Source organism: Myotis nattereri (assembly GCF_964212035.1).
Source record: "Myotis nattereri genome assembly, chromosome: 1".
NCBI lineage: Eukaryota > Metazoa > Chordata > Mammalia > Chiroptera > Vespertilionidae > Myotis > Myotis nattereri.
This window is the reverse complement of record NC_138075.1, coordinates 31,627,257-31,653,477: the sequence shown is the minus strand read 5'-3', so window position 1 is coordinate 31,653,477 and position 26,221 is coordinate 31,627,257. Positions and strand designations below refer to the sequence as shown.

The following is a 26,221-nucleotide window of genomic DNA, read 5'->3' as shown; positions in this document are numbered from 1 at the left end:
GTTGTTTCACTTGTGCGTGGATATATCAGGGGTAACCATTCACCCTAAGGAATAGCACTTCTGTGTAACCTCGTGTACTTTATCTGGAAGACTTTTTAAATCTGATCCAGAAGTGTTAAGCCAGTCAGAGCTCAGCGGGCCCGGCTGAGCTGGCCAGCCAGGAGACAGGCCTCTGCTCTCTGCCCAGCGGCCAAGTGCACTGACCTTGTAAGGCAGCTTCTTCACCTGACGCTTCCCAGCCAGTCATAGGCGAGGTCGCCCTGCTTCTGTGGCCTCGGCTTGGGGGCGCGTCTGGCAGATCTGTTCCCACGGAGGTTCTAAGTGAACCCCCACCACTCTCTTCAGAGCGCCTCACCCAGCCTTTCCTCCTGCGGCAGGAGATATTAAACGCCTTGGACACCTACAAGGCTTTGGTGGTCTCTCTCAACGCGAGCAGCAAGGAGCTCCTGCAGACCGGGAGCAGCGAGTCCAAAGAGCTCCATGAGAGCGTGGGCCAGCTGCGGCTGCACTGGGACGCGGCGCGGGCTGCGGTGGAGAGCTGGAGAGAGGGCTTGCGGCAGTCGCTCATGCAGTGCCAGGTACGCCGCCACAGCTGGCGCCGAAAGCCCAGTCCCGGGCACAGCCAGGCCCACGTGGGTGGGAGGGGCGGATATTTTTATCGTCGTCAGGCTGCGCTGGCACAGCCAAATGTGTCTTGTGTTAGGAAACACGTGCTTTACCGTTTGTTTCTGAAGAGGCCCGCCTGCTGTCTCACAGCCTGACGCTGACCCTGGGTCTCCTGCTCTGTTGCCCAGGCCACTCATCGTGTGAGGGTTTCAGCAAGCATTCCAGGGGTCAGAAATGCCACTCCAGCGTTGCCCCATCTCTTTCCTTTTGTCAGGAAGGCTCCTGGCCTGGAACAAGGAGCAGTTTGACCTGCTCCACAGCCTTGGTGGCTGTGTAATTTGGGGCAAATCACTGCATCTTCTGGACCTGTTTTCTTATCTGAAAAACTAGAGGCCCAGTGCACAAAATTTGTGCACGGGTAGGGTCCCCAGGCCTGGCCGGCAATCAGGGCCGATCAGGGCCTTCCAGGTGCTGGCTGGGCCTTCCTTCCCCAGCTGCCGGCTGCTGGTTGGGACCTCCCTTCATTCCGTGCCACCCCCTGGTGGTCAGTGCACGTCATAGTGAGTAATCGAACTCCCGAGGGGACACTGCATATTAGCCTTTTATATATATATTTATAGATAGATAGGAATAATTTTAGTGCCTCCATCACAGGATTCATTTTAGGACAATATGCTTGTAGTCTTAGCCCAGCACCCGACACATATTAAATGCTCAGCCCAGGTTACCTCTCACCCCATCATAGGGAGCACGAGCCACCAATAAGCCCACATGCAGCCCTGTCCTTGGGTTATTATACATGAGGGGTAACCATTCATCCTAAGGAATAGCATTTCTGTGTAACTACGTGTACTTTGGCCACTCAACCCAGCACATTTGTGTGGTCTTCCCGTCATAGCAGGTGGGGCGTTCTGAAGCCCCGCCTTTGCGTCAGCCCCTTTCACTTGGCAGATTTCATCCTGCCTCCTGGCGCTGTGTCCAGTGTTCTCTCCTTCCCCCTTTCCTTGTTTTGGGGCCTTTTATCCACTGGATAGGACAAGAAGAGCAGATGACTCTCATGGACTAGAGTTCGTTTTATGAATGGCCAACGCTGTGATGTGTGTTGTTTTTTAAGGACTTCCACCAGTGGAGCCAGAATCTGCTCCTGTGGTTGGCGAGTGCCGAGAGCCGGAGGCAGCAGGCTCATGTCACTGACCCAAAGGCAGACCCCCAGGCTCTCCTGAGGTGCCGGGAGGAACTCCTGGTAAGTCTCCTGGGCGGCTCTGCACCTCCTGGCCTGTCAGGAGTCCTCCTTAGGTAGCCTCACCTAGTTTCTGGGAACAGCAGTGCCAGTGGGTGTCTGAGCATCCCTCTGTGTTCTGAAGCAGGATGCCCTGCAGGGATGAAGAGCAGGAAATCTTTAAGGCTCAGGAATTGAGGACAAGGGAGTTTAGCAATATCCTGAGACACTTAAGGCCATTGAAGCACTTTTCTTCCGTGTGAATATGGCTCATTTGGGGGGAAATCGGATGCAGGTGGTCCACCTGTATGAGCTTCCTTTATCCACTATAGAAAAGTCTTCCTTCTCGGAGGTCACTTGTGTTTCCATATATTTATCTCACTAACGTGTTAACATGAGACCTCATTTGCACTCAAGTGGACATCTTTATCCACATACTTATATGCGGTTTAATTTTAAATATTTAACATTTAAGCACAATGCTGGTCGTTGTTTAAAAAACACTGTTGTGCTAAAAGCTCTATGAAGCCACGCCCTGCAGGATCGCTGTGTCCCACAGGACTTCCTGTGACGGAATGTTCTGTCTGCTCTCTGCCCGGTGTGACGGCTACTGAGCCCCTGAAATGTGGCTGGTGGGACTGGAAATGCACTTTTCATTTTAATTAATTTAAACTTAAACAGCCACATGTTGTCTAGTGGCTACCACATTGGGCAGCGAGAGAGCCACGTAACCACCCTCAACAATACAAGCAGATTTGCCGGCTGCCTTTTCTCAATTCGTTAGACTGTCCCTTGCCCTCCTGCCGTTAGTCGATAAGGGCCTCGTCTCCCCTCACTTCGTCCTCTGACTCCCCCAGCAACACAGTTGTCTCCAGAATGAGAAGGAATAAAAAGGGGCCGGGTGTAGCCAGCTTGCTGTCCAAGGGATGCTGGGCTTGCGGACACAGGCGGGAGGAGCGGAAGGTTCTGGAGGGGAGCACCTGCTCCTGCCGCACTAGCTCCCCTTGGCATAAACACTGTTTCACACTTGTCTGTCCTTAGCAACTGGAAAAGGAGCTAATGGAACGTCAACCTCAGGTGAACTCCCTACAAGAGATTTCAGACAGCCTTCTCGTTAAGGGGCATGGAGAAGACTACATTGAGGCCGAAGAGAAGGTGCACGTCATTGAGAAGAAACTCAGACGGTTACTGGAGCAAGTGTCCCATGACTTAATGTCCTTGCAGGGAAGCCAGGTGAGTCCCGGGTGGCTTTCAAATACAAAGATGTCATAACAGATGCAAGCAGGAAGGCCGCAAGCTCGCCGTGGGAGTGGCGTCTCGAGTCATACCCCTCTCTAGCCGTGTGGCCTTAGAACATTACATACGCTCTTTAAGCTGTTTCATCGTTCGTAGCATAAGAGGGATGTAACAAGAGTGCCTTCCTCTCAGCAGGGCTGGGCTAATCAGATCAATTCCAATGCTTCTACCATTTCTGCCTTGCCTTCACGTTGAAGACGCGAGCCTTCACTTTTCCCACGTGTCACACTTTCAAGTCCTCTTCTCTGTCCTGCTCACTCTCCTCTGACCACTTTCTCATTTGCCTGCTTTCTGGCCTTTAAAATGTGTTCCAACTCAGAGCAAACGAACACCCACACCGTGGCCCCTCCATTCCAGAGTCCACATGTCCTCCTGTGCGGCAGGACGCCCGGCAGCACTGGCGCAAGCTCACCGCCAGCTCCTTCTGTCCCTCTTGCTCCTGCTGACCTCAGCCTCCCCCCACATGTGCTGTGGGTCTTTAATGCAGGAAGTTGGCCTTGTTTACATACATTCCCTTTTGTCTGAAAAAGCCCCTCTTCCGGGAAGATCTGAGCTGGGGGAGGGGAGGTGCTGTGACGAAGACTCTGCACGAAGCACGTTTTTGTGCTGTGGAGACTTCAGAACCTGTTTCCCTGAGCTGAATGGACTCGTGGGGTTTGGGTTGCAGATCCCAGACCCGTCTCTGCCCGGCCTGGACGAGGTGGATGCTGGAGACCAGCCTCCAGCAGTGTGCGTGCCAGCTTCCCCGGCAAAGGTGAGAGCCCTCCCGCTGTGAGAACCATACTGATTAGCTTCCAGAGCCACTGAGAGGACAGGAACGGGGGACTGCGCGGCCCCCAGAGAGAGCGCATGGCGCCATAGACTGCTCCAGCCTGCGCGCGGTGGGGAAAGGCTTCCTCCACGTTCCTCTCTGGGACGGTAGCAGGTTGGGAAGGAGGGGAGGCTTCCCGGTCTCCAGTAACAACAGATCGACAAACCCAGCTATTACCGCACAGAGCTTCGTATCAAACGTGTTCTCTAGGCGCCAAAGCTTGTCAGGAAGCCCACCTAAGGAAGGATGTTTCCTCACCGACAGAACTAAGAATTATACTCAGGTCACTAACTGGATTGTTTTCATCCAGGAGACCGGAGCAGAGAGAACTACCAAAGGCAAGAACAGGACAGACAGCAGGTAACAGCCCTGAGTGCCCCTGTCCCCCCGCTCACCAAGGCCACGATCGAGGTCTTTGTAAAAACCCGGTTTCCTTTCATCTGGAAAGGGCGAGGCTTCTGTCCCAAACCTGCACCCCAGCCGTTGGTCCCATTTTAATCTCAGTCCTGGGCGTCGTACTTACATGAGCAGGCGGTCAGGAAGCGGGAGTGGGTTCTGCCTCCGGGCCTCCTGCTGAGCTCGCCACCTTCTCTGTTGCCAGGGTGCCGGGCCCGGCCGACCCAGGCCGCTCGCGGCCGCAGCGCTCCTTCCTGTCCCGGGTGCTCCGGGCGGCACTGCCCCTGCAGCTGCTGCTCCTGCTGCTGCTGCTCCTGGCCTGCCTGCTGCCCTCCTCCGAGGAGGACTACAGCTGCACGCAGGCCAACAACTTCGCCAGGTCCTTTTACCCCATGCTGCGGTACACCAACGGGCCACCCCCCACCTAGAGGCTCAGCCTGTGTCCTCGGGAGCCCAACTCGCGGCCCCAGGCCAACCTGTGAGTGACGCAGCGGAGCGGCAGCACCGCCCAGGGACCTGCTGCGGACACCTCCCTCCGGGCGCAGCCAGAGGACTGGTTTGGGGATCTCTGGAAACTGCAGTTTCCTCAGGAGCCAAGCACTTTGTGAATTCTGACTTATTCGTAAACATGATTAAAATGTAGCTAATATGGTCAGGTGAACAGTAGTGTTCATCACATAGTATATATTCTAGAAACAAGCAAGCGGATTCTGCCTTAGGAATGGTTCGGAAACTCACGTGCACCCTTGGCTGATGGAACAAAACAATCGTATTTTAAATGTTTAGAATTAAATTTTACTCCAATCAGCTAACAATTCTGAGCTACAGGTTATAAACCAAAATGTTCTGTTCAGTACTTAGGTCTGCTCTTTTATATTGCGTTAAATTTTTAAAGAGATTATATTGCATGGATGTGTTGTGCATATTTTTTAACAATGCTGAATCTGTATGAATGTAAACTTTGATTTTTTTAAGAAAATCAGATTTTAGCTTTGGACTAATGTACAGTAAATGCCAAAATACATACTTGATAGGGGCGTTTTTATAAGTTAATTTTATAAGACTTTTCACATTTAAAGTGCTGCTTCAGGTTTTAACTGTTTGGCTACCGGGGGGTTGGTACAGATACCTGAAGCTGTTTGTCGTATGTACAATGTTTCTCATTAAAACAAAAAATAGCCATACATTTGTTGTGCTGGATTATGTTACAAAGCAGCTAAATAGTGTGTGTAATCTTCCAGAACACAAAAATTATTCTTAAACTATTTAGTTCTGAGATAAGCTTTATATTCTACTTAACGTTGTACAGAATAATATGAGATCTAGAGACCTACACCTTTTATGAGGCAGTTACTCGGTGTGTGACCCTGCAGAGCTGCAGGGAAGGATAATTTCACCCAGATTTTTCTACTCCCAGCTCTCTCCAAAGCGAACAAATAGTGTTTAGCAAACATAGGCAGAGCCACCTGCTTTGCATCTAGTCCCACTACCGCTATTTTTCACTTAAAAAAAAAAAGAGGGTGGTTAGAAGTTTCTGAACCAGTTCCTCGTTAACCACTCCTAACCTGCCCCTTGGGAGACACTGACTCAGCAGCAACCTCAGTCCCCTCTCTCCTCCCAAAACAAACCTCCAGGGAAGCCGAGGAAGCTCTGACTTCCGCGGACGCCGCTTCTGTGGCTCAGACACCCCCAGGACGCGGCAGGTCACAAGCAGCTCACAGAAAGGGATCGTTGAAGAGATATGGAGGGAAAGGTACCTTTTTCCCAAGTAACTTCAGAGTCTTTTAATTATTTAAAATAATTCACCTCTCTGACCAAAGGAGGTGACCACCCTGAGACCTTTTCTGCCCTTAAGGAGGGACTCTGGCGTGTCCAAGTTGGAAAGGAAGTGTTGTTTGCATTTTGAAGGCTAATTATGCACACCACGTCTCAGGGCAAACCTCACCCCAGGGAGCCTTTCCACACAAAACTCAGCGCAGCCCCAGAGGTTTGTTAACCCTAATCCGCTTTACACTGTCCTAAGGTTTAGTGTTCCCCACCACACAGGCACGTTTCATTACGATAACTTCCGCATGAATGGATTCGTTTTCCCCATCCCTAACGTGTTTAACACTAAGTGACTCAGATGAGATAATGACAGAAAATCTACCCAAATGTATATATTTGTATTTGTGGGCTGCATTTTGCTTGAGCACACAGCACCTGTGGTCATAAATCACAAGTGTGAGATTAGCTGACTAACGATTAAATTGCTACCTTTTAAAAAGCGTTCAACAGCATAAGTCAGAGATTCTTAACTCTTGAAGTTGTACACAAGCATTTGTGTTTATGTACCTTTTTCTAGGAAGAGTATCCGTGGTTTTCATGAAATTCTTAAAAGGCTCTGCAAACCTAAAATAGAATAGAATTCAGAATAGAATGGCAATGCTACTTAGCCTAGTCCCTGAAAATCCTTATGTTCAACTCCCAACAAATACAGTTTTAAAACAAAAATTATGAAAAACACTTTATTTAGCTTATGTGACATTAAACTTCTTTCTGCAACAATGCCATAGACAGTAAAGGGACACAGCAAAGAAAAGGCAGTACCTGGAGGAACGGAAAGCAGATCTCAAAATCTTCTTTCACACAACAGCAAACATTTGTAAAAAGGCCCAAATTTAAAAGCCTGCTAATGGTACAAAGCATTCATTTGAAAAAAGTGACAAATGATAGGCAGCAAACAGTCTCAGGGACACAGGGCCACTGAGTAGAGTGACAGGACCAAGAGCCGCAGCAGGTGGACACCGCGCAGAGAACACCTGCGGCCGCAGAGGCCGTGCAGGTAACGGGCGCTGTTCGGGGCCGGCATCGCAAGCCTTGGCCCATCAAGGAAACCCACATCACAGAACAGCGACTGGCCCACAAATGAATAGGGTCCTCGGCTCCAAAGCAAGAAAAGGGTTATAAGATCACATATCGCAAAGAACACGCATCTTTAGAGCTGCCATTACAGCCCAAATTCCAGCCACTTGGAGAGCTACAAAGAATCAAAAGCATGTGTTTCACACTATAGGAAACCGAACTCGGCAGGGAAGCAGCAGTGCCTAAAAGATGTGCGAATTTTACATGAGTAAACTGGTAAACTTCCAAGAAACTGCACCTGGGGAAAGCAGTAACAGATAAGAGGAGGTGAGGGCAGTACTACCTACTAGCTGATGAGCCCAGGATGGGAGGACTGGAATAACAAAATGCATCTTATTTTTTCCACCTGTCAAGGATGCTATTCTGGCCCTAGCCGGTTTGGCTCAGTGGATAGAGTGTCGGCCTGCGGACTGAAGGGTCTCGGGTTCGATTCCCAGTCAGGGCACATGCCTGGGTTGCGGGCTTGATCCCCAGTGGGAGCGTGCAGGAGGCAGCCAATCAATGATTCTCATCATTGATGTTTCTCTCTCTCCCTCTCCCTTCCTCTCTGAAATCAATAAAAATGTATTTTTTAAAAAAAAAAAAAAAAAGGATGCTATTCTGTAAAAGTTCATGTGAACCCCATCTGAGAAGGTAGGCAATTGTAACTTAGCCGTCTCTCCCTTACGCACTGAGGCTCTTCAGAGCAAGTCCTGCAGCAGGGACCATGCTAACCAGAAGACAAAATCTGGCCTAAGCGTTGCCCGATGTAGGCTTATTGACCTTGGGCAGGTCAGTTTACCCCTCTGGCCTTTAATTTACACGTGTGTAAAAGATGGGACGGAACTAGTTATCTATAAGGGTGTTCCAGAAATTGGGGCCGGCCCCACCACAAGCAGGCCCCACGTAAGCCAGAGCGGCCATGCTTGTCAGGCTGCTTTTAACTAGTTAAACTGCATGGCCCGCATTCAGTTCTGTCACTTATTCCCTGAGTGACCTTGAGCAAGTTTGCTTATCCTCTCTGGCTTCCACAGCCAAAAAGAGGGGACAACAGCCACTGCTGTGAGGATTAGCTGGATGGGTGAGGCACTGAGAACTATGTCTGGCACATAGTAAGTGTTGCTCAAATATTTTTAGGTACTAAATGATGTATTTTTACAATTCCCTTCACATAACCTTTACTGTTTTTAAAAGGTTTTTAGTGCTTAGAGAAATGTGTCAAATCTTATTTTTAAAAAATGGTTGGTTTCAAAACAGACCTAGAAATGGAAGGTTCACCTTGAAGAGGTGTCAACTTATGCAAGTCCCTCAGCCAATTTAAATACAACCAAACTTGATTGTCACATGCTAGAAAATGGCTTATATCTATGAACATATAATATAGCTCTGCCAACAATTGGAAACTGATTGTTTTTCACTGACATCTGAAATAATTGTCCTTCCAGCTGAGTTGGCAGGGGAAGTAATCCAAATAAAGGGGGGCTCACTGCAGAGCTTTCGACGCTGAGTTTTGTTTTTATACAGTCAGTCTCCAGACCTGCTCTTACTAGGCTGACAAACGATAATCCTCTGTTCCCACTTCAATGTGTCAGGAAAAATCTCTTCAAAATTATTTTAGGGTTGAATCCTTTGTAGGGAGTCCTGGTGGACAGCAAGCATGTGACAGGCCAGACCGAGGGGGTGCGGTGAGGGGGGAGGGCGTGCTGTTAGAACAACATGTGAAAACACAACGCAGCTCTGGGTGCCACACAGTCCCCCTCAGGCACTGCCAGCTCTCCGAGGAACCTGAGTGAACACTGTGCTAAGAGAATGGTGCATGGAGAATAGCCCATGGTAGTTATATAATTGAAATTTGTCTGTATGACTCCACATTAAACCTTCTTGTTTGGAAATAAGCCCAAATCTCACTCATTCCCACAAAATACGTTTCTCATATTAAATGATGATTTAAATATCAAAACAGTGGATCACTGTCCCATCACACATTAAGGTGTAGTTGGGCCCCAGCTGGTTAGAGCATTAGCTCGAGAACCAAAGGACATGTGGGAAGCAACCAATCGATGTGTCTCTCTCATGTGGATGTTCCTCTCTCTCTACCCCTCCTTCTTCCTTCCCACCTCCACCCTCCCTCCCCCCCACCTTCCACTCTCTCTAGAAATCAATGGGGAAAATATCCTCAGGTGAAGATTTTTTTAAAAGTATAGTTGGGTGGGTTTTTGTTTTTAATACTCAATTCCTGTTGATAGTTGTCAGTTCCTACTCCCCCTAGTTCAGGGATAGGGAACCTTTTTTCTGCCAAGGGCCATTTGGATATTTATATCATCATTCGTGGGCCATACAAAATTATCAACTTAAAAATTAGCCTGTTATATTTGGTCAAACATTTAATTAACTCACCCCTAATGCCTTGGCAGAGCCAGACCAAATGATTTCACGGGTCTTATATGGCCCTTGGGCCGAACGTTCCCCACCCCTGCCCTAGTTAATTCCTTTTAAAGACTGAACTTGAAAACAATGAAACCCTTGCATAGCTATGGGAGAATTTTAAGTTGTCCATGGACCATTTTGGGAGATGGATACCCTGCAAAAAGACATTTAAAAAGAAAGTGCTATTAAAATGAAATCTTTAAAATGGACATTGACGAGTTTCCCCAAAACATGTAAAAATGGCATCCTGATCTTGCACACTGGTGGTTCTTAGAAATGTCTTAGAGGATATTTTTGGAGCGGATGGGCACAGAGACTCAAAACACTTCATCTGAAAGTGGGAAAATGCCCTTGAATATTAAAACAAAAACAAACAAAAAACTTTAAACTATAGACCATACTATCTCAACAGCCTACTTGGCCCAGGCCCAGTACCAAGTAGGCCTCTCAGCACACGCAAGTGAGGCCTGAGCCAGGAAGAAATTACCAAGACGGTACATCCCCCTGATGCGCTGCGTCCAAATGCAGTGGGAGGCGCAGCCTCGAGAAGCATCAGGAATATCTGTGAACAGGGAGTAGTGGGCACTGATGAGTTTTCCTAAGAGCATGCACTAGTCTGGATCAGCACAGGGGTGGCATGGAAAGGTGCTTGATTAGACGCGAGTCCAGCCCGGTGCCTACCTTGGGCATCAATAATCAACCTAAAGACCTTCATTCCATTACCTCATTCTGTTTGTTGTTGTTGTTTTGCTTTGCTTTTAACCTGTTACCTCTTTTATAAATACAATTAAGAGAATTTCATCGGCAAAGAATTGTTCAAGGCTAGGCTATCTCCTTTGCCTCCCATCCCCCTCTATTTGTCATGGGGCTTCTAAGCTACTCGGCAAGAAGTAAAACTGACCCGGATCACACTGGTTCCCTGGTCCCTAAACAATCAAGCTTATTTTCTGTATTGAATCTCACTGAGGCTGTAACACTGAGTCATTAAGAAGAATTTCAGACCACCTCAGAATATAGACAATGGTGTGTTCTCTAGATGGATGTCCCAGTGTTTCTGAAACAGTTCTGCTCAACTTTTAATAAAATTGTACCAATATCAAAATTGACGTATTCAAGGTCTCACTAGCAGAAACCAACCTTTATATCATTGAATTATCCTAATGACTTAGTAAATACAGAGCGTGCTAGCCACAGTAAACCTATTTTCAAAAAGAAAATGTTTAATCTCATATCACAAGGTAATTTTTTAAAACCACAAAAATCACACATGATTATTTAATTGCTCACTTTCAAAACATAGATGTAACTCATTTTATGCATTCACTATGTTCCTGAAAATTTCCATTATTAAAAAGTAAGTTAAAATTGTAATTTGAGGTGCCTTATCAGCATGTCCTATTTATGTTCTGCTTGGAATAAAAACTAATATTTTACTAAGTTTGCATTTCGCCCAGTCCACCATATAAATATTCTGATGTTTCTATTTCACCCAGTCCACCATATAAATATTCTGATAAGAAAATAATTTAAAAGAGCCCGAGGGTGTAAAGAATTCTCTTGCTATAAGTAATTATTCTCTTCTTCATGTCAAGTTCACAAACCAGGTCTTGTTCAAGTCGGGACAGTCTGACTCTAAACCTGACACACTAGTTGTTCACCCTTCCCTGGGACGGGGTGCCTGGCACACACACAGCTGTGCCTCTGGATGGCTGTGGCTGCCCAGGAAACCGTGGCTGCCACCCTTACCCACAGGACAGAACCCTCTTCCTGCAAACAGCACCTTTCCCCAGCACATACACCCGGCCCTTTGGGACAAGAGAGTTTTTATGGAAGGGCAACTCCAGGGGCAGAGAGATTTAAATCTCCACAGTCCTCCATGAACATGATCACACACACACACACACACACACACACACACACACACACACACACAATGAGCAGGCTCTCTGAATGCGCATCAGGAGGGAACGAAGAGGGCAGCAATGTCTGGGGAAGAACCTGGCTCCCATCCTAGCTGGAGCACTGGCTCCCTGGTCACAGTCCCTCTGTCCTTCAGCAGAACAGTGCTGACATCAGTCCTCCCAGGCCTGTGAGGCAGGAGGTTTTCAGCCCTGCATTCAAGCGGTCCAGAGAGAGCTTACAAAGGTCTATCCTAAAAGGCAGGTGAGATCGCACAATAAAGGTTGTATTGAATCTCACTGAGGCTGTAACACTGAGGCACTTGTAGGAAGTAGGAGTCTAGGAAGTAGGAGTCTACTTCCTACAAGTGCCATGTTCTCTCAACCCTTCCAGGCCCGATTCCCACCGGGCATTCCAAAACCTCCAAGATGTTTTTCCCAAAGGGGTGGGAAAAAGATGGAAAGTAAAAAAGGGACCACACTGATATCCTATGAGGCCCAGCAAGACAAACTTGCCCCTAGGAACAAGGAAAACTGGCTGTCTCGCCCCGACTCCTGGGAAGTAGGGAGGTCGGGAAAGGATGGTACAGACTGAACCCACCGTGACTGCGGAGGGATCACACAGAAAGACGAAGCCCGCCCATCACCATGGGGCTCACGATCGCACCGGAGCTCAGGCTGCAGCCGTTACCGCTGCAGCCTGTTCACCTCAGGGCTGGTCTTCACTGAGACAGGTTCTGAGAGCCCTCTTTGCTCTCACTCTTCTCTGCTGGGCTGCACTCAGACTCCGTGACCAAGGACTTGCACCCATGAAGCGTGTGGGCATTCAGCATCTCCAGCAGCAGGTCGTAGACTGGGACCACGTTTTTGCACTTCATGCTGAGCAGGTGTTCCATGCCCTTGTTGCTATGGGGACAAAAAGGCGCTGAGATTCTGTCCTGTGATGCAGCCCCAGGAACTCAACATAAGTCGCACACACACTCGGACACACGCACTTCCCTAAGCCCTTTGTTCTATGGCTCTTGCATCTGGCTCCTCCAATAATCTGCACTCAATTGGCGAGGACAATGTCCTATGACCTCTGTGTCCCATCACCCACCCACACTGGCCTGGCAGTGCCTGGCACAGCGTGCAATCGATGCTCATTGTTCATGGTAGTCACTGCAGGCACTGGGTTGGCTGAACCATTGCTCCTGCGGGAAATGCAGGGGCAGGGTCCTGAGAGCCTTGGGAACACTATACGGCACTTTGGTACTATGCATGGAGGCCATTTGTGGACACTGGAATCTCCAACCACAAAAATGCAAACACAAGGCACTAAATAGGCCACATGAGGAACACTTGCTGCAGCGTGAGGAAGGCAGAGCATGACCTTGGTTGACCTCGGCTGGGGATGTAAGCACAGGCCACTCGAATGCTTTGCCACTCTGTGACTGTCCCCAAGTGATCACGAAAGTGCCGTGAGTAATCAATCAGGAGGTTACAAATAAAGTTTAGCAAGCGGGCAAATTCAAATTCGCAAATACAGAAACCGGGATTACAATAGACTATTTGTTATGCAAATGACTGTGTGCAGAATGATCATTAAACAGAGGCAAAGGCTGTTCTCATTTCCTAACCCTTGTTAAAATTCTTGAGGGACATGTGTTCCTCCCCATGGCCCCTAGACTTTCTCCTTATCTCCCCTCTTCCAGCCCCAGGGCAAGCACCCTCATCCTGGGTGACACAAAGCCACCATGGGACATCCCACAGCACTATCGCAGCCCTGCCTTCCTAAGAACTGCGGACTCACCAGTTCTCTTAGGTCCCATCCTTATGTCCTGGTGCCATAAGGATGTCCTGGTGCCGCAAGGAGAGAACGGCTCTCAGGGAGGGCTTTGTGCACTTCCCCAGATCACAGATCTCAGGAGTTGCTCTAGGAAAGCTGGGTTTAACCTCTTTAAGGAAATGGCCTGGGGACTCCAGCCCTAGGTGGTGCAGGGATGGGTGGCAGGTCACTTTAAGGAAGAACCTGCCCCTTTTAGAACTCCATAAACAAGCTAAAATCCCCAGCAATTAAGAATTAGATGAGCCACCACAGGAGGCCACAAAGATCCTGTAAGGAGCCACGTGACAGCCATTCGGTGCCCACTATGTGCTGGCCTTTGGCTACAGGTGTGTGCCCTGATGAAGAACCCCCACTCCCTTTCAGGGCTTCATCGTCCTTTAAAGGCCACGATTCTACCGTATCCACCTCAAACTTGAAAACCCTCTTCCCAAAGCTCTCCACCCTCTGAACATGTGCCCCCTTCCCCGCCACGTACCCGGGGGGGAAGGGCCCCTTACGGATCGGATCGTACCTGGCGTGCCTGACGTGAGAAAGGAGCATCAGCAGGTTAGCCAGGCGGACGGACTGCTGCTGGGAAGGGATGCCGCTCTTGGCGATCACCCAGACCAGAGCATCGGTCACAGCATTCAGCAAGTGAGTCAGCTTCCGGCTGCTCTCGGCCTCCTGAGCTGCTGCAGCTAAAGGGTACATACCTAGACAAAGAATCAAGGCCATGACTCATTGCTCTGCAAAAAGGAAACAGAAGTTGTGTGCTCAGGCATTAGGCATGCCAACATTCTCCTGACAGGAGGGCAATGATCAAACGGATTCTGACATCTGCATGAATAGTAGTATCCCAAGAGCCAGCCCCATGGCTGAATGGGAAAAGTAAGCCTGGCTGAATTTGGTCCAGAATTGTGGCCTTGCCTTGAAAACGTATCAAACCATTATTTGGTGAATGTCATTTGCATGAACAAATACACATATAGAGATGGTCAGAAAGCCCTTGGAGAGATCTTCATTAAGGGGAGTTAATAAACATAAACTGCTGACCACTGCTACACAGCTTCTCCCACCCACCCCCTCGTGTGTGCCATGTGTAGACAGTCACGGTAGGCTCACCGCATGAGCACCCAACCTCTGGCGGCACCTTGCTGGGCACAGAAAGACCATCAGTCTGGAGTCAACAGACCTACTTCATGTCCGCTGTCTGTAGCTCTCTGACCCAAGACCAGTTCCCAGCTCCTCCAACCTCACCTCATCATTGAGCAAAGCTTGCAGACATATGTCTGCTGAGGTCTCCACAACCTTCCCACCAGGTGCCCTGTGTTTAATTCCCCTCTGACTCTAGGATCTGAGACACTGTGGCCTCCCAAAGGTTGCAAAATAACAGCTCAGGTAGCTCTCCTTCCCTCCACCCCATCCCCAACCTCTGACTCCCTGATTCCTGGGAGCAGGAAAATAACCAGCTTCTCTTCCAGATTTTCAATTTCACACTATAAATAGCAAATATATGAAACCAACAGGGGAAATGCCAATCTTTGACTGTAATGAGAATGAAGGATGGTTGGTACTCCATCACCCACCGAATCTGTTTTGGCAATTTTTGTTCTCTATTTTTATTGGCATTTTCAGTTCAATTAAGGCAAGGGACATACTGAACCAAATTATGCAAGTGTAGTGCTTCACCACATCCCTGCGGCACATCCCTCCATAATGTCTCATGATGCAGATTTAAAATATCCATCTTTTAAACTGCCCAGAACTGCTTCTCTAACCACCTGCTCACCTCCTTCTCCACAGGGACTGAGTCCTCCCACTGTCCCCCACAGCACGTAACCTGCCCTTCCACTACAGAGGAAACAAGCCCCAACCACAACCCCTTTGAATGGCCAAAATCAGATCTGCTCTCGGGGTTGAGGCCAACTGGGACAGTTCTCAAGGGCACCAGACTCTCCCTGCTCTTTTCATCCTCAGCTCCCACCACACCTCACCTTGAAACTTAACTTCAATTCCTTGAACAGGTGATGCCCTGAACATGCTAAACTTTCTGCTTAGGAACTCTCTTATCATCCTCCTCTCTCCCTACTCTTGTTATCTATATTCATTCCTCCTTCAGATCCCAGCTTGCTTGAACTTCCTTCTGGAAGCTTCCCCTGATCTGAAAGCTGGATGTCTTCACATATGCCCCACCCCCAAAGAAATTGGACATAAGCACTTCAAGAGCACAGACCCATCACCTAGTGCCATGACTGATGTGAAAGAAATGCTCATAAAGGGAAGAATTAGAATGAATCCCATAGGTTCAAATTTTTGCAATTTTTAGCCAATCATGCCATCATAATTGAAATGATAAATATGCATGCTAAGGCATATTTGAGGTATACCATGGAAAATTATTAATCAAATGAAAATATGGAGAAATTGTTTTAAGCTTCCTTTCCTTAAAACTGACCCCAGCTTCAATGTCTGTTTCATACATTCTGTCAGTTTCTAAAATGTAAGGAGAGAAAGTGGACTCTGTCCTTGCTTATGCTTTTAATTTAATGTTACAAATAATCCAAAAGAAAAAAGCCTATGCCTCCAGATGTCTAAGATCTAGCATGGAAAAGACCCACCTCTCTGCTATCAGTGGAAACTTTCCAATAGAAACAGAATCCCACTTTCCAACAGCTGAACAGATTAAATTCATCTTGACAACTGTTATGACTACTACCAAACAAGAAAGGAACTTTCCTAAAGGAAGATTTCTTAAATTTGGATTTACCATAAACAAATGCTAGTCATTTACTGCCATGAGTGGTAATTACATCACATGCCTGCCTCACTCTCTGTAATTCTCTCAAATGTTGACAGTCTGTCAGATGCTGCCTGGACGCCATAGCCTTAGTCTCCCATTTGCACAGATGATGCTTTTAGCTTTCACAACAACACAATATGATGTCTCACAGGCTAGAAGGACCATAAGGAGCCTTGCCAAACAGAAGGCTTTCTACTGCAACGTGTTGTAACAACAAGGAAACTGCTTTCTAAGGAGCACTTTGCTGCACAGAAATGAGTTCTAAACGGCTTCTGAAGGTAAGAGAAGCCCCATACTGTGGCATTGGCTGTTCCCCCTGTGCCAACGTGGGACTATGCTTCTCAAGCAAATCTTCCCTTTAACAAAGATAGAAGTGGCAGCACACGTCAGGTGATATCTGTAGGAGGGCTGAAAGAGACCAGTAAAAGTTTATTTTTTTTCCATGATCAATTCCCAATGTCCCAGCTGGACATTTCCTATAGGCACATCAACTTAATTGCTGATGTAAGCTGGGCCTTTGTATTGTTCTATAAAAGGTGAATGGTAACAGTAAATGTCAAGATGCCAGAAGCACCAAAGCGCTTACACGTCTTCTTCACTTTCTCTACAGTTTTCATTGTCCAATAATTTATCATTTCTACTCACACTGCTTGCTTTCCAGAACTGAGGTAGGGAGTGTACCAGGTTCAAGGGGTATGCCCTGTCAGGCAGGTGAGGCCAGATTTACCCAAGGAGAAAACACCCAATAGTTGTCTTCAGGGCCCCTGTGCCTCACATGGCCTTCAGATTCCTTCTCTACTCGCTCTACTCTTTTCTTCTCTCCTCTCTTCTTCAAGACCTAACCCCACCCACCCCTGTCTAGTAATCTCCTCAACAGCATCTCATTCAGTTTTGGCTTCAGGAACTGCTGCTTTGGCTCCAATGAACAAAATAGAAACAGAGGCATGGTTACATGGAACAGGCTGACAGCTGTCAGAAGGGAGGAGGGTTGTGGGGCTGGATGAAAGAAGGTGAAGGAATTACCCAAAAAACACATATACACAACACAGAAACACAGATAACAGTGTGGTGATGGCCAGGAGAAAAGGGAGGTGGGGACACGTGGAGGTGACAAAGTGGGGATAAATGGGGATAAAAGAGGCTTTGCTTTGGGCCATGGGTGCATGATACCATGTGTACATGATGTTTTGTTGAGTTGTACACTTGAAACCTGTATGGTTTTGTAAACCAATGTCACTCCAATAAAATCAATTAAATACATAAAATGAATGCATGGACCATTGAACGTAAAAATAAAGTGGCATAATATGATATCACAAATTCCTATTATTTCAAACATTAAACACTAAGATTGGATAAAATCTAGGTAATAAAACCCCAAGGGAAGGGATCCATAAGTCCTTAGTTGAGGATTAAAACTTGGACGTACATATTATTTGAGAAAGAAGAAATAATAACAAAAGGCCCTACAAGAGTAAATAGCTAAGCAGAGCAATCCATACCTGGTATAGCAGGTGGACCAAGTAAATACCAGGTAAACAGTAAACTGAACAGTATGAAAAAGATATGCAAACTTAGAAAAATGTGCAAAATAACACATCTCCATTGCAGCAATATTTATAACTAGAGGCCCGGTGCATGAAATTTGTGCACGGGGGGGGGGGGCCCTCAGTCCAGCCTGCACCCTCTCCAATCTGGGACCCCTTGGGGGATGTCCAACTGCCCATTTAGGCAGTCAGAAGTCCCTCTCACAAGCCCGGACTGCTGGCTCCCAACCGCTCACCTGCTTGCCTGCCTGATTGCCCCTAACTGCTTCTGCCTGACAGCCTAATCACCCCCTAACCACTCCCCTGTCAGCCTGATCAATGCCTAACAGCTCCCCCTGCAGGCTTGATCACCCCAACTGCCCCCCCTGCATGCCTGATCCCCCCCAACTGCCCTCCCCTGCAGGCCCAGTCACCCCTAACTGCCCTCCCCTGCCAGCCATCTTGTGGCGGCCATCTTTGACCACATGGGAGCGACCATCTTGTGCGAGGGTGTGACAGTCAATTTGCATATTCCCTCTTTATTATATAGGATGGTAGAGAAAAAAGGAACTGTATTTTAAGTAAAGGTTTATCAATAGAGAAGTGATTGAACAATTTAGACCAGCGGTTGCCAACCAGTGGTCCGCGGCACACTGGTGGTCTGTGAGGTCCGAAAGGTTGGCGACGGCTGATTTAGACAATGCCCTCACTGGAAAGATTAACTTAGCTCTCTCCTAGCTGACCTGAAGGGATTTCATAGCATTTTGAAAAGTAAAAAAGCAAGATATGAAGAACTATCTTATATAGTGTCCCAACTTTTTAATAATGAAAAGCCTACCTTTGTATATGTTAAAAGTGAGGTATTATTTTTTTTATTTTTATTTTTAATCCTCACCCAAGGATATGTTTTTGTTTTGTTTGTTTTTTTCATTGATTCTAGAGAGGGAGGAAAAGCAAGGGGAGAGAGAAACAGAGAAACATCAATCAGTTTCCTCCTGTACACGCCCCAGCTGGGTATCGAACCCTCAACCTGTGTATGTGCCCTGACTGGGGACAATACCTCACAGCCCTGGACAGAGTGAGTGGTGGGACAACACTCTAACCACTAAGCACACCAGCCAGGCCTGTCAAGTATTATTTTATTTTATTTTTTTTAAATATATATTTTATTGATTTTTTACAGAGAGGAAGGGAGAGGGATAGAGTTAGAAACATCGATGAGAGAGAAACATCAATCAGCTGCCTCCTGCACACCCCCCACTGGAGATGTGCCTGCAACCAAGGTACATGCCCTTGACCGGAATCGAACCTGGGACCTTTAAGTCCGCAGGCCAATGCTCTATCCACTGAGCCAAACTGGTTAGGGCTAAATTATTATTAAAAGATGGGAGGTCAAAAGAAAAAAAAAAAAAAAAGATGGGAGAAGGTACAAAGTCAACACTATGGTTAAGATAACTATTTGGTGTTGGGGTAGAAAAGTCAAGCAAAGGCAATTATGGGTACTCTTTCAAAGTACCCATAATTTTTTACATAAGATGTTATGCTGTTTATGTAAAACTAGAGGCCCAGTGCATGAATTCATGCACGGGTGGGGTCCCTCGGCCTGGCCAGCAATCGAGGCAGGCCGGCCAGGGGGAGGGACTGCGGGAGGTGGGCCGGCTGCAGGAGGTTGGCTGTGGGAGTGCACTGACCACCAGGGAGCAGCTCCTGCATTGAGCATCTGCCCCTTGGTGCTCAGTGCACATCATAGCTACCATCCTGTCGTTCAGTCATAATAGTCGTTTAGGCTTATATATATATAGACTGGAGGCCTGGAGGCCTGGTGCAAGAAATTCGTGCAAGAGTAGGCCTTCCATAGCCCAGCTGCCCACACTGGCTTCCCTCTGGTACCTGGGACCCGGGTTTTCCTCTGGCTGCCGGCAGACACCCAGGGCCCAGGCTTCCCTCCAGCCACCGGCAGGCACCCAGGAACCAGGCTTTCCTCCAGCTGCCAGCAGACACCTGGGACCTGGGCTTCCCTCGCAGCCCCGGCTTCATCTGGATGGTCGTCCAAAGGTCGTCCAGTTTAATTATAATATTACACTTTTAGTATTATAGATTATGTATGTAAGTATGTACACATATTTCTTTATATATATTATCTATAATACTAAAAGCACAATATGCTAATTAGACCAGACGTCCCTCCAGACTAAGCTGGGGCTGCAGCCATGGGATCAAGGCAGCCGCAGTGGCTATGAGGGAGGGATCCGGATCCAGGCAGCTGCCCATGGCTGCGAGGGAGGGATCCAGGCAGCCACCCATGGCTGTGAATTTTGTGCATCGGGCATCTAGTTATTATATATTTCTCTCTCTCTCTCTCTCTCTCTCTCTCTCTCTCTCTCTCTCTCTCTCTATATATATATATATATATATATATATATATATATATATATAGCTCTATCTGTCAATAGATCAATAGAGCTGTTAAAGAATGGTCACCAAAGTTATGGTGGTTTACTTGTGGAAGGATTCCTAGTAATTTTGGTTTTCTTCCTTATGTTTTGCTTTTGTTAGAATGTTTACAATAACTGGATATTATTTACATAAGAAAAAAAAACAGCAAAGCTACAACATAATCATATCTTAGGTAAGACCTCCCTAACCCTATATTTCCCACCTCTAACCTTACATTTCCCTCAAGGCAGGCCCCTTCCTTCCTGGCCCCTCCACACCACGTTAGTTTAGGCTCTCGTCACTCTCAACTCTGACTGGGCACCATGCCTCGGTCTCCCCCATCTCTAGTCAGTCCTCCACGTGGAAGCCAGGGTAACCTTTCAAGAAGGCCCAGTCCATGACACTCCCATCTGAACCTCTTCCAGGGCTGCTCGATGCCCCAGGTGGCCGTTCCCAGCCCAAGGCAGGCAGTGAATCTTCGGCCATGCGTTGTACAGCCCTGTCCACCTCCCTCTGCTCTGCCACTGCGTGACTTGCAGCTCCTGGCTCACCCAGGTCCTTTCATTCCTCCACACTTATTTCTTCCACCTGCCCATCCCTAAAGACTCAGGCACTCCAACATCTCTCGTTTTCCTGTAGTCCTCTGCACATGCTTTATTATAGCACTCCCTCCACCATGAGCTACTTAAAGGCAGGACTATATTTATAATGTCTTTACTGAGTGAACCAATGAATGAAAAAATGAATCTGTAAAAGCAGAACTCAAAACAGAAAATACAAGTATATGTCAACCATTTACAGTGTCTGCATAAATATTGAAAAAGGCTGAACGGTAAACATTTTAAAGTTCATTTTTCTCTTTTCCAGCAAAGTGGCTTGAGCCACTTTTTAAATTAATACTGGTAATCTGCCCAATGAACAATTTATATTCAAGTTAACTACAGTTTAAATTCCTAACAGAGAAGTCAGAAAGAAAGCCATTTTCCCCTTTTTAAATAAAATAAGTTCAATACTATTCTAGAAATAGCATTCCTCACCACCACCATCCACCACCCCACCCCACCCCCGCCCCGTTCCCCTTCCCAATAAAACATGGCCCAGCTGTGGGTTACTCACTGGAGTTCAGGAGGATCATGGCCTTGACACAGAGATACTCGTTGTGTTGGAGTTTTAACTCACGAAACCTTGAAGTCGTTGCCAGGAGCATGTCAAAGATTTCCAGAATTCCTTCCACACATTTCCCTTCATCCCTACAATAGTTGATTTGGAAATTTAAGAAAATCATAGCCGCCAACAAAGGCAATAAGGAGTATTTTCTTTTTAAACTTAAATTTCATTTTGTACATGCTTTAACTATAACAAAGTGGCGATGAGACCACACCCAGAGATATGAAATTATCAGAATTATCTTCTTATAAAGAGAACAGGGCATTTCCTATAAATACCTAAATTAAACACTTGAATAAATACTATTTAGGTAAAAGCCTGCATTGGAACTACATTTTTTTTCTACCTGTTCATAAATGTTATCTTAAAGGAATAACATTTTTGTTGGTAATCTAAGCCATGTCAGCCAACCAGCCTGTGACATGACACATATTACTGAAGTGAGACATTCCATGGCCCCATGAGATGGCTCTAAAGCAGCCGTGGGCAAACTACGGCCCGTGGGCCGGATCCGGCCCGTTTGAAATGAATAAAACTAAAAAAAAAAAAGACCATGCCCTTTTATGTAATGATGTTTACTTTGAATTTATATTAGTTCACACAAACACTCCATCCATGCTTTTGTTCCGGCCCTCCGGTCCAGTTTAAGAACCCATTGTGGCCCTCGAGTCAAAAAGTTTGCCCACCCCTGCTCTAAAGTGCTCATGAGGAAGACTGACCATTACAGAAGCTAATATCCCAAGACGAAATAACCCTTCATATCTAGGGTTTAACTCTCATTTCCTGGTGGTCATTTAGAAACTGGAGGGGCAACTAAGAGACGTGTAAATGTAATTTGAAAAAAGTTAGCATGACATACAAAGAAATCACAATTAGAGAAGAGAGATTAGAATTAGAAAAGGCAGAGATGGGGACATGGAAATGTCTGACTTGCCAAAGATTATTTTTAAGCAACAGATTTAGACAAACTTTGAAACATGAAATCAAAATTCTTTTCAGCACTCCTTAAAGAAATGATTCTTTAAGTATACATTTGAAATAAATTACTTTAAAATATCAGATAGAAAATACCAGCTTCAATTAACTCCCACCACTTATTATTCTGCCTCACTGCTCCCCAAAAATGTCTATCATCATTTGCCTTAAGAGTTATTGGAAGTCCTTGGTAAGCAGTTGGATGATTGTGCTACAAAACTTTCACTTGCTTCTAAAAGCCCATGACAAACAGTGAAGGGCAGCCATGGGTTTCTTTGAGTTTCATTTTCAGTCTCCGTAGCAGCCCTGGGGAGATTTGAGATCTTCAAAGAACTGGCTATTCCCCTCTTCCTTCCCCCAGCCCCAAGCCAGGCCATTTACGGGAATGGTGGTGGTTGAGGAAGGGCCTCTGTAGAATTCAAATAAACAGACACCAGCGGGTACTGCCAAACCTGGGGAAGCCCTTCCCAGACAGTGCTATGCTAGGACAGCAGCTCACCAGGACCCTGCAATCCACAGCATTCGAAACCTCATACCCCCAGACTCACCTACACAAAGCTACAAGCATGCAAACTACTCACTTTGGCAAGCAAGCATGGCAACTTCTGCAACCAGCTGAGACTTTCTGAAAGTGCACTCATCTATATCCTATATAATAAAAGGGTAATATGCAAGTTGACCCTAACAGCAGAATGACTGGGAATGACTGGTCACTATGACACACATTGACCACCAGGGGGCAGACGCTCAATGCAGGAGCTGCCCCCTGGTGGTCAGTGCGCTCCCACAGGGGGAGCTCTGCTCAGCCACAAGCCAGGCTGATGGCTGCCAGCACAGCGGTGGTGGCGGGAGCCTCTTCCGCCTTCTCAGCAGCGCTAAAAATGTCCGACTGCAGCTTAGGCCTGCTTCCCGCTGGCAAGTGGACATCCCCCAAGGGCTCCCGGGCTGCCAGAGGGATGTCTGGCTGCCAGCTTGGGCACACTCCCCCAGGGAGCGGGCCTAAGCCAGCAGGTGGACATCCTCCGAGGGGTCCCAGACTGCAAGAGGGCATAGGCCGGGCTGAGGGACACGCTCCCCCCCACCCCCCAGTGCACAAATTTTTGTGCACCAGGCCTCTAGTATATATACACACACCAGCGCACATGTGTGTGCACGCACACACACACACTCACCACCAACCCTAAGTAGTATAAGGGGACTCATCTGAAATCAACCCTATTTATAGAAGTTATCACCAATGCCTAAGAACAGGTCCATAAACATTGAAATTAGTACCCTTTCCTCATTAAAATACATGCCATATTTAATGCAAATTCATATTTCAGAAATGAAGGAAGAGTTTACATCTTAGAGCATAAGCTTTGACAAATCCTGTAACTAACAGTAATCAGAGCATGTGTACTTCATGGAGAAGGTGAATTTCTAAGCCAGCTCTAAAGAGCTAAGACTGATTGCTTTCTCTAGCAGGTGTGATAGCCAACCATTTCATTCACGGAGTGGCAAAGTTACAATACTTTATTTCACAGGCTGTAGAAAATAAATGAGCAATATAGGATCAATGAGGCACAATACCTCCTAAATGATACCCTAATAAAGTTACACATGGAGAGAATTATGCAGAACAGAGTGAGGAAGGACTTTAACAAATTAGTGAGCTCTATATAATTGTAACTACGATTGATGGTGAACTATGTGTAAGAAATTAGGACAGGATTAAAATATTTGAATTCATGACAGAGGGTATATGAGTTGAATGCTAAAATGTTGAAACAATATGTCAATCAAACCAGTCTACCCATGGTAAATTACTGCACACCATTTGTCCATAAACTAGTTATAAGTTAAAAAGTAGTAGTTCCATGGAAGAAGACTTGACTTTGGGTAGTAAACACACAATACAATATGTAGATGATGAATTATAAAATTGTACACTTGAAACATATATAATCTTATTAACCAACGTCACCCCAATAAATTCAATAAAAAAATTTTAAAGTAGCAGTTCCATATGGACTACCTTATTATTTGATAACCACATCCCTTTTATAAAAGAAAAATATTCTGTTTGATACCAAGGACAAAATGTTAGATGAGTCAGCCTCACTTCGGGGTATACTATTTTGTGCCAACTTATGTATCCACTGGCAGCATCCATGTGGCTGCAGACCTCAGTTTACCTCTGTGTGGATGGCAATGGGAAGAGGGGCTCAAGGCTTAGTGCATGGAAAGAACTTAAACATTGTACTCAAGTGAAAATGTGAGTACAAAAGGGAACTGAAAATTTAGAAGTGAAAATTCTGTTGGTACCTTGAAGAATATTTGGTACACAACTAATGTGGATGCAAACTCAGAGCATTCATAATTATGTGTATGATTCCACGAATCCCATAAACACTCACAAAGGGGTCCAAGCCCAGATCCAAACTCCTGACTTTTTAAATAACATTTAACATTAGACAGTTTTCTGTTTATGCTAAGGACACCAAGTGTCTTAGCATATATGATTTGTTTTTTTTTGTTTTTTAGCAATTAGAAGCTCACATTCTGTGGTAGATCTTCATCTGAATTTGTGATTCTAGCAGTTACTGAAAGAACTACCTTGTTAGAAATAAGCTGAGACAACCGGATTTTCCTCTCATCCTCAGTAGGTTCAAATTTTCTCTCTGCAGAAGCCTCAAGAAGTATAAAGGGAAGCAGAAATTATATTCTCAGTCTCACAAATGGGTTAATTGTATTCACTGCTTATATGGTCATACCACCACTTGAAGGAACTCTGATAGGACAATTCACCAAAAGACAGTTATTTTAAGTAGTATGAAAATTATTTATTCACACTGTAAAAAAGATTCATAATAGAATGTCTTTATGGTGGATTTCATAATAGAATTTCCTTATGACTTTTTAAATAAGTAGCATTTTGAATATTTTTGAATAAGCAACTCCTCCAAAAATATACTCATCACACAAAAACATATTTTTCTCTATATAATAAATGCACTAAAAATCTTAGATTTGAAATTCTAGACTTTACAGAGTTAATATGTTAAAAACAATAACAGAAATGGCAACAAAAAATAACCATCCATAGGCACTCCAAAATAATGCCTGCTGAATGTCTGCATTTACAATTCCCAAGAACTCCTCTTCTATGGTCAAATAAACTAGATTTATGTTGTAAACAATACTTTCAAATATTTTTAAAGAGTATTGTGAGGCCCTGGCTGGTTTGGCTCAATGGATAGAGTGTCGGGCTATGGACCAAAGGATCCAGGTTCAATTCTGTTCAAGGGCATGTACCTAGGTTGCAGGCTCCTCCCTGGCTCAGACCCTGGTCAGGGCTCATGCAGGAGGCAACCAATCGATGTGTTTCTCTCACATCGATATTTCTGCCCTTCTCTCTCCCACTCTCTCTAAAAATCAATGGCAAATTAAAATACCAACGGCATATTTCACAGACCTAGAACAAACTCTCCAAAAATTCATCTAGAATAAAAAAAAGACCACGAATAGCTGCAGCAATCCTGAGAAAGAAGAACAAAGTAGGTGGGATCTCAATACCAGATATCAAGCTGTATTACAAAGCCACTGTTCTCAAAACTGCTTGGTACTGGCACAAAAACAAACATATGAAATAGAATAGAGAGCCCAGAAATCGACCCAAACCAATATGCTCAATTAATATTTGACAAAGGAGGCAAGAGCATACAATGGAGTCAAGACAGTCTCTTCAATAAATGGTGTTGGGAAAATTGGATAGATACATGCAAAAAAATGAAACCAGACCACCAACTTACACCATACACAAAAATAAACTCAAAATGGATAAAGGACTTAAATGTAATACAGGAAACCATAAAAATACTAGAGGAATCCAAAGGCAACAAAATCTCAGACATATGTCGAAGCAATTTCTTCACCAATACATCTCCTAGGGCATTGGAAACTAAAGAGAAAATAAACAAATGGGACTACAT

At 45.9% G+C, this 26,221-nt stretch overlaps 2 protein-coding genes across 2 annotated transcripts in view; one reads left to right on the top strand and one right to left on the bottom strand.

Annotated features, from left to right (window-relative positions):
* The window catches only part of SYNE2 (spectrin repeat containing nuclear envelope protein 2), a 310,564-nt gene extending 305,050 nt beyond the window's left edge, over positions 1–5,514 (top strand). Inside the window, exons 111-116 of the mRNA XM_081090284.1 lie at positions 378–578; positions 1,721–1,849; positions 2,867–3,058; positions 3,789–3,875; positions 4,243–4,292; positions 4,534–5,514. Coding sequence (XP_080946410.1) covers positions 378–578; positions 1,721–1,849; positions 2,867–3,058; positions 3,789–3,875; positions 4,243–4,292; positions 4,534–4,756 — 882 coding nt within the window. The 3' untranslated portion in view covers positions 4,757–5,514. The remainder of the gene's footprint in view (positions 1–377; positions 579–1,720; positions 1,850–2,866; positions 3,059–3,788; positions 3,876–4,242; positions 4,293–4,533) is intronic.
* Positions 5,515–12,258: 6,744 nt separating this feature from the next.
* The window catches only part of ESR2 (estrogen receptor 2), a gene marked incomplete at its 3' end in the record, with an annotated part of 30,407 nt that continues 16,444 nt past the window's right edge, over positions 12,259–26,221 (bottom strand). The window contains exons 6-9 of the mRNA XM_081086238.1: positions 24,846–24,920; positions 21,222–21,355; positions 13,612–14,056; positions 12,259–12,442 (exon numbers count right to left, since the gene is read on the bottom strand). Of these exons, the coding sequence (XP_080942364.1) occupies positions 12,259–12,442; positions 13,612–14,056; positions 21,222–21,355; positions 24,846–24,920 (838 nt within the window). The remainder of the gene's footprint in view (positions 12,443–13,611; positions 14,057–21,221; positions 21,356–24,845; positions 24,921–26,221) is intronic.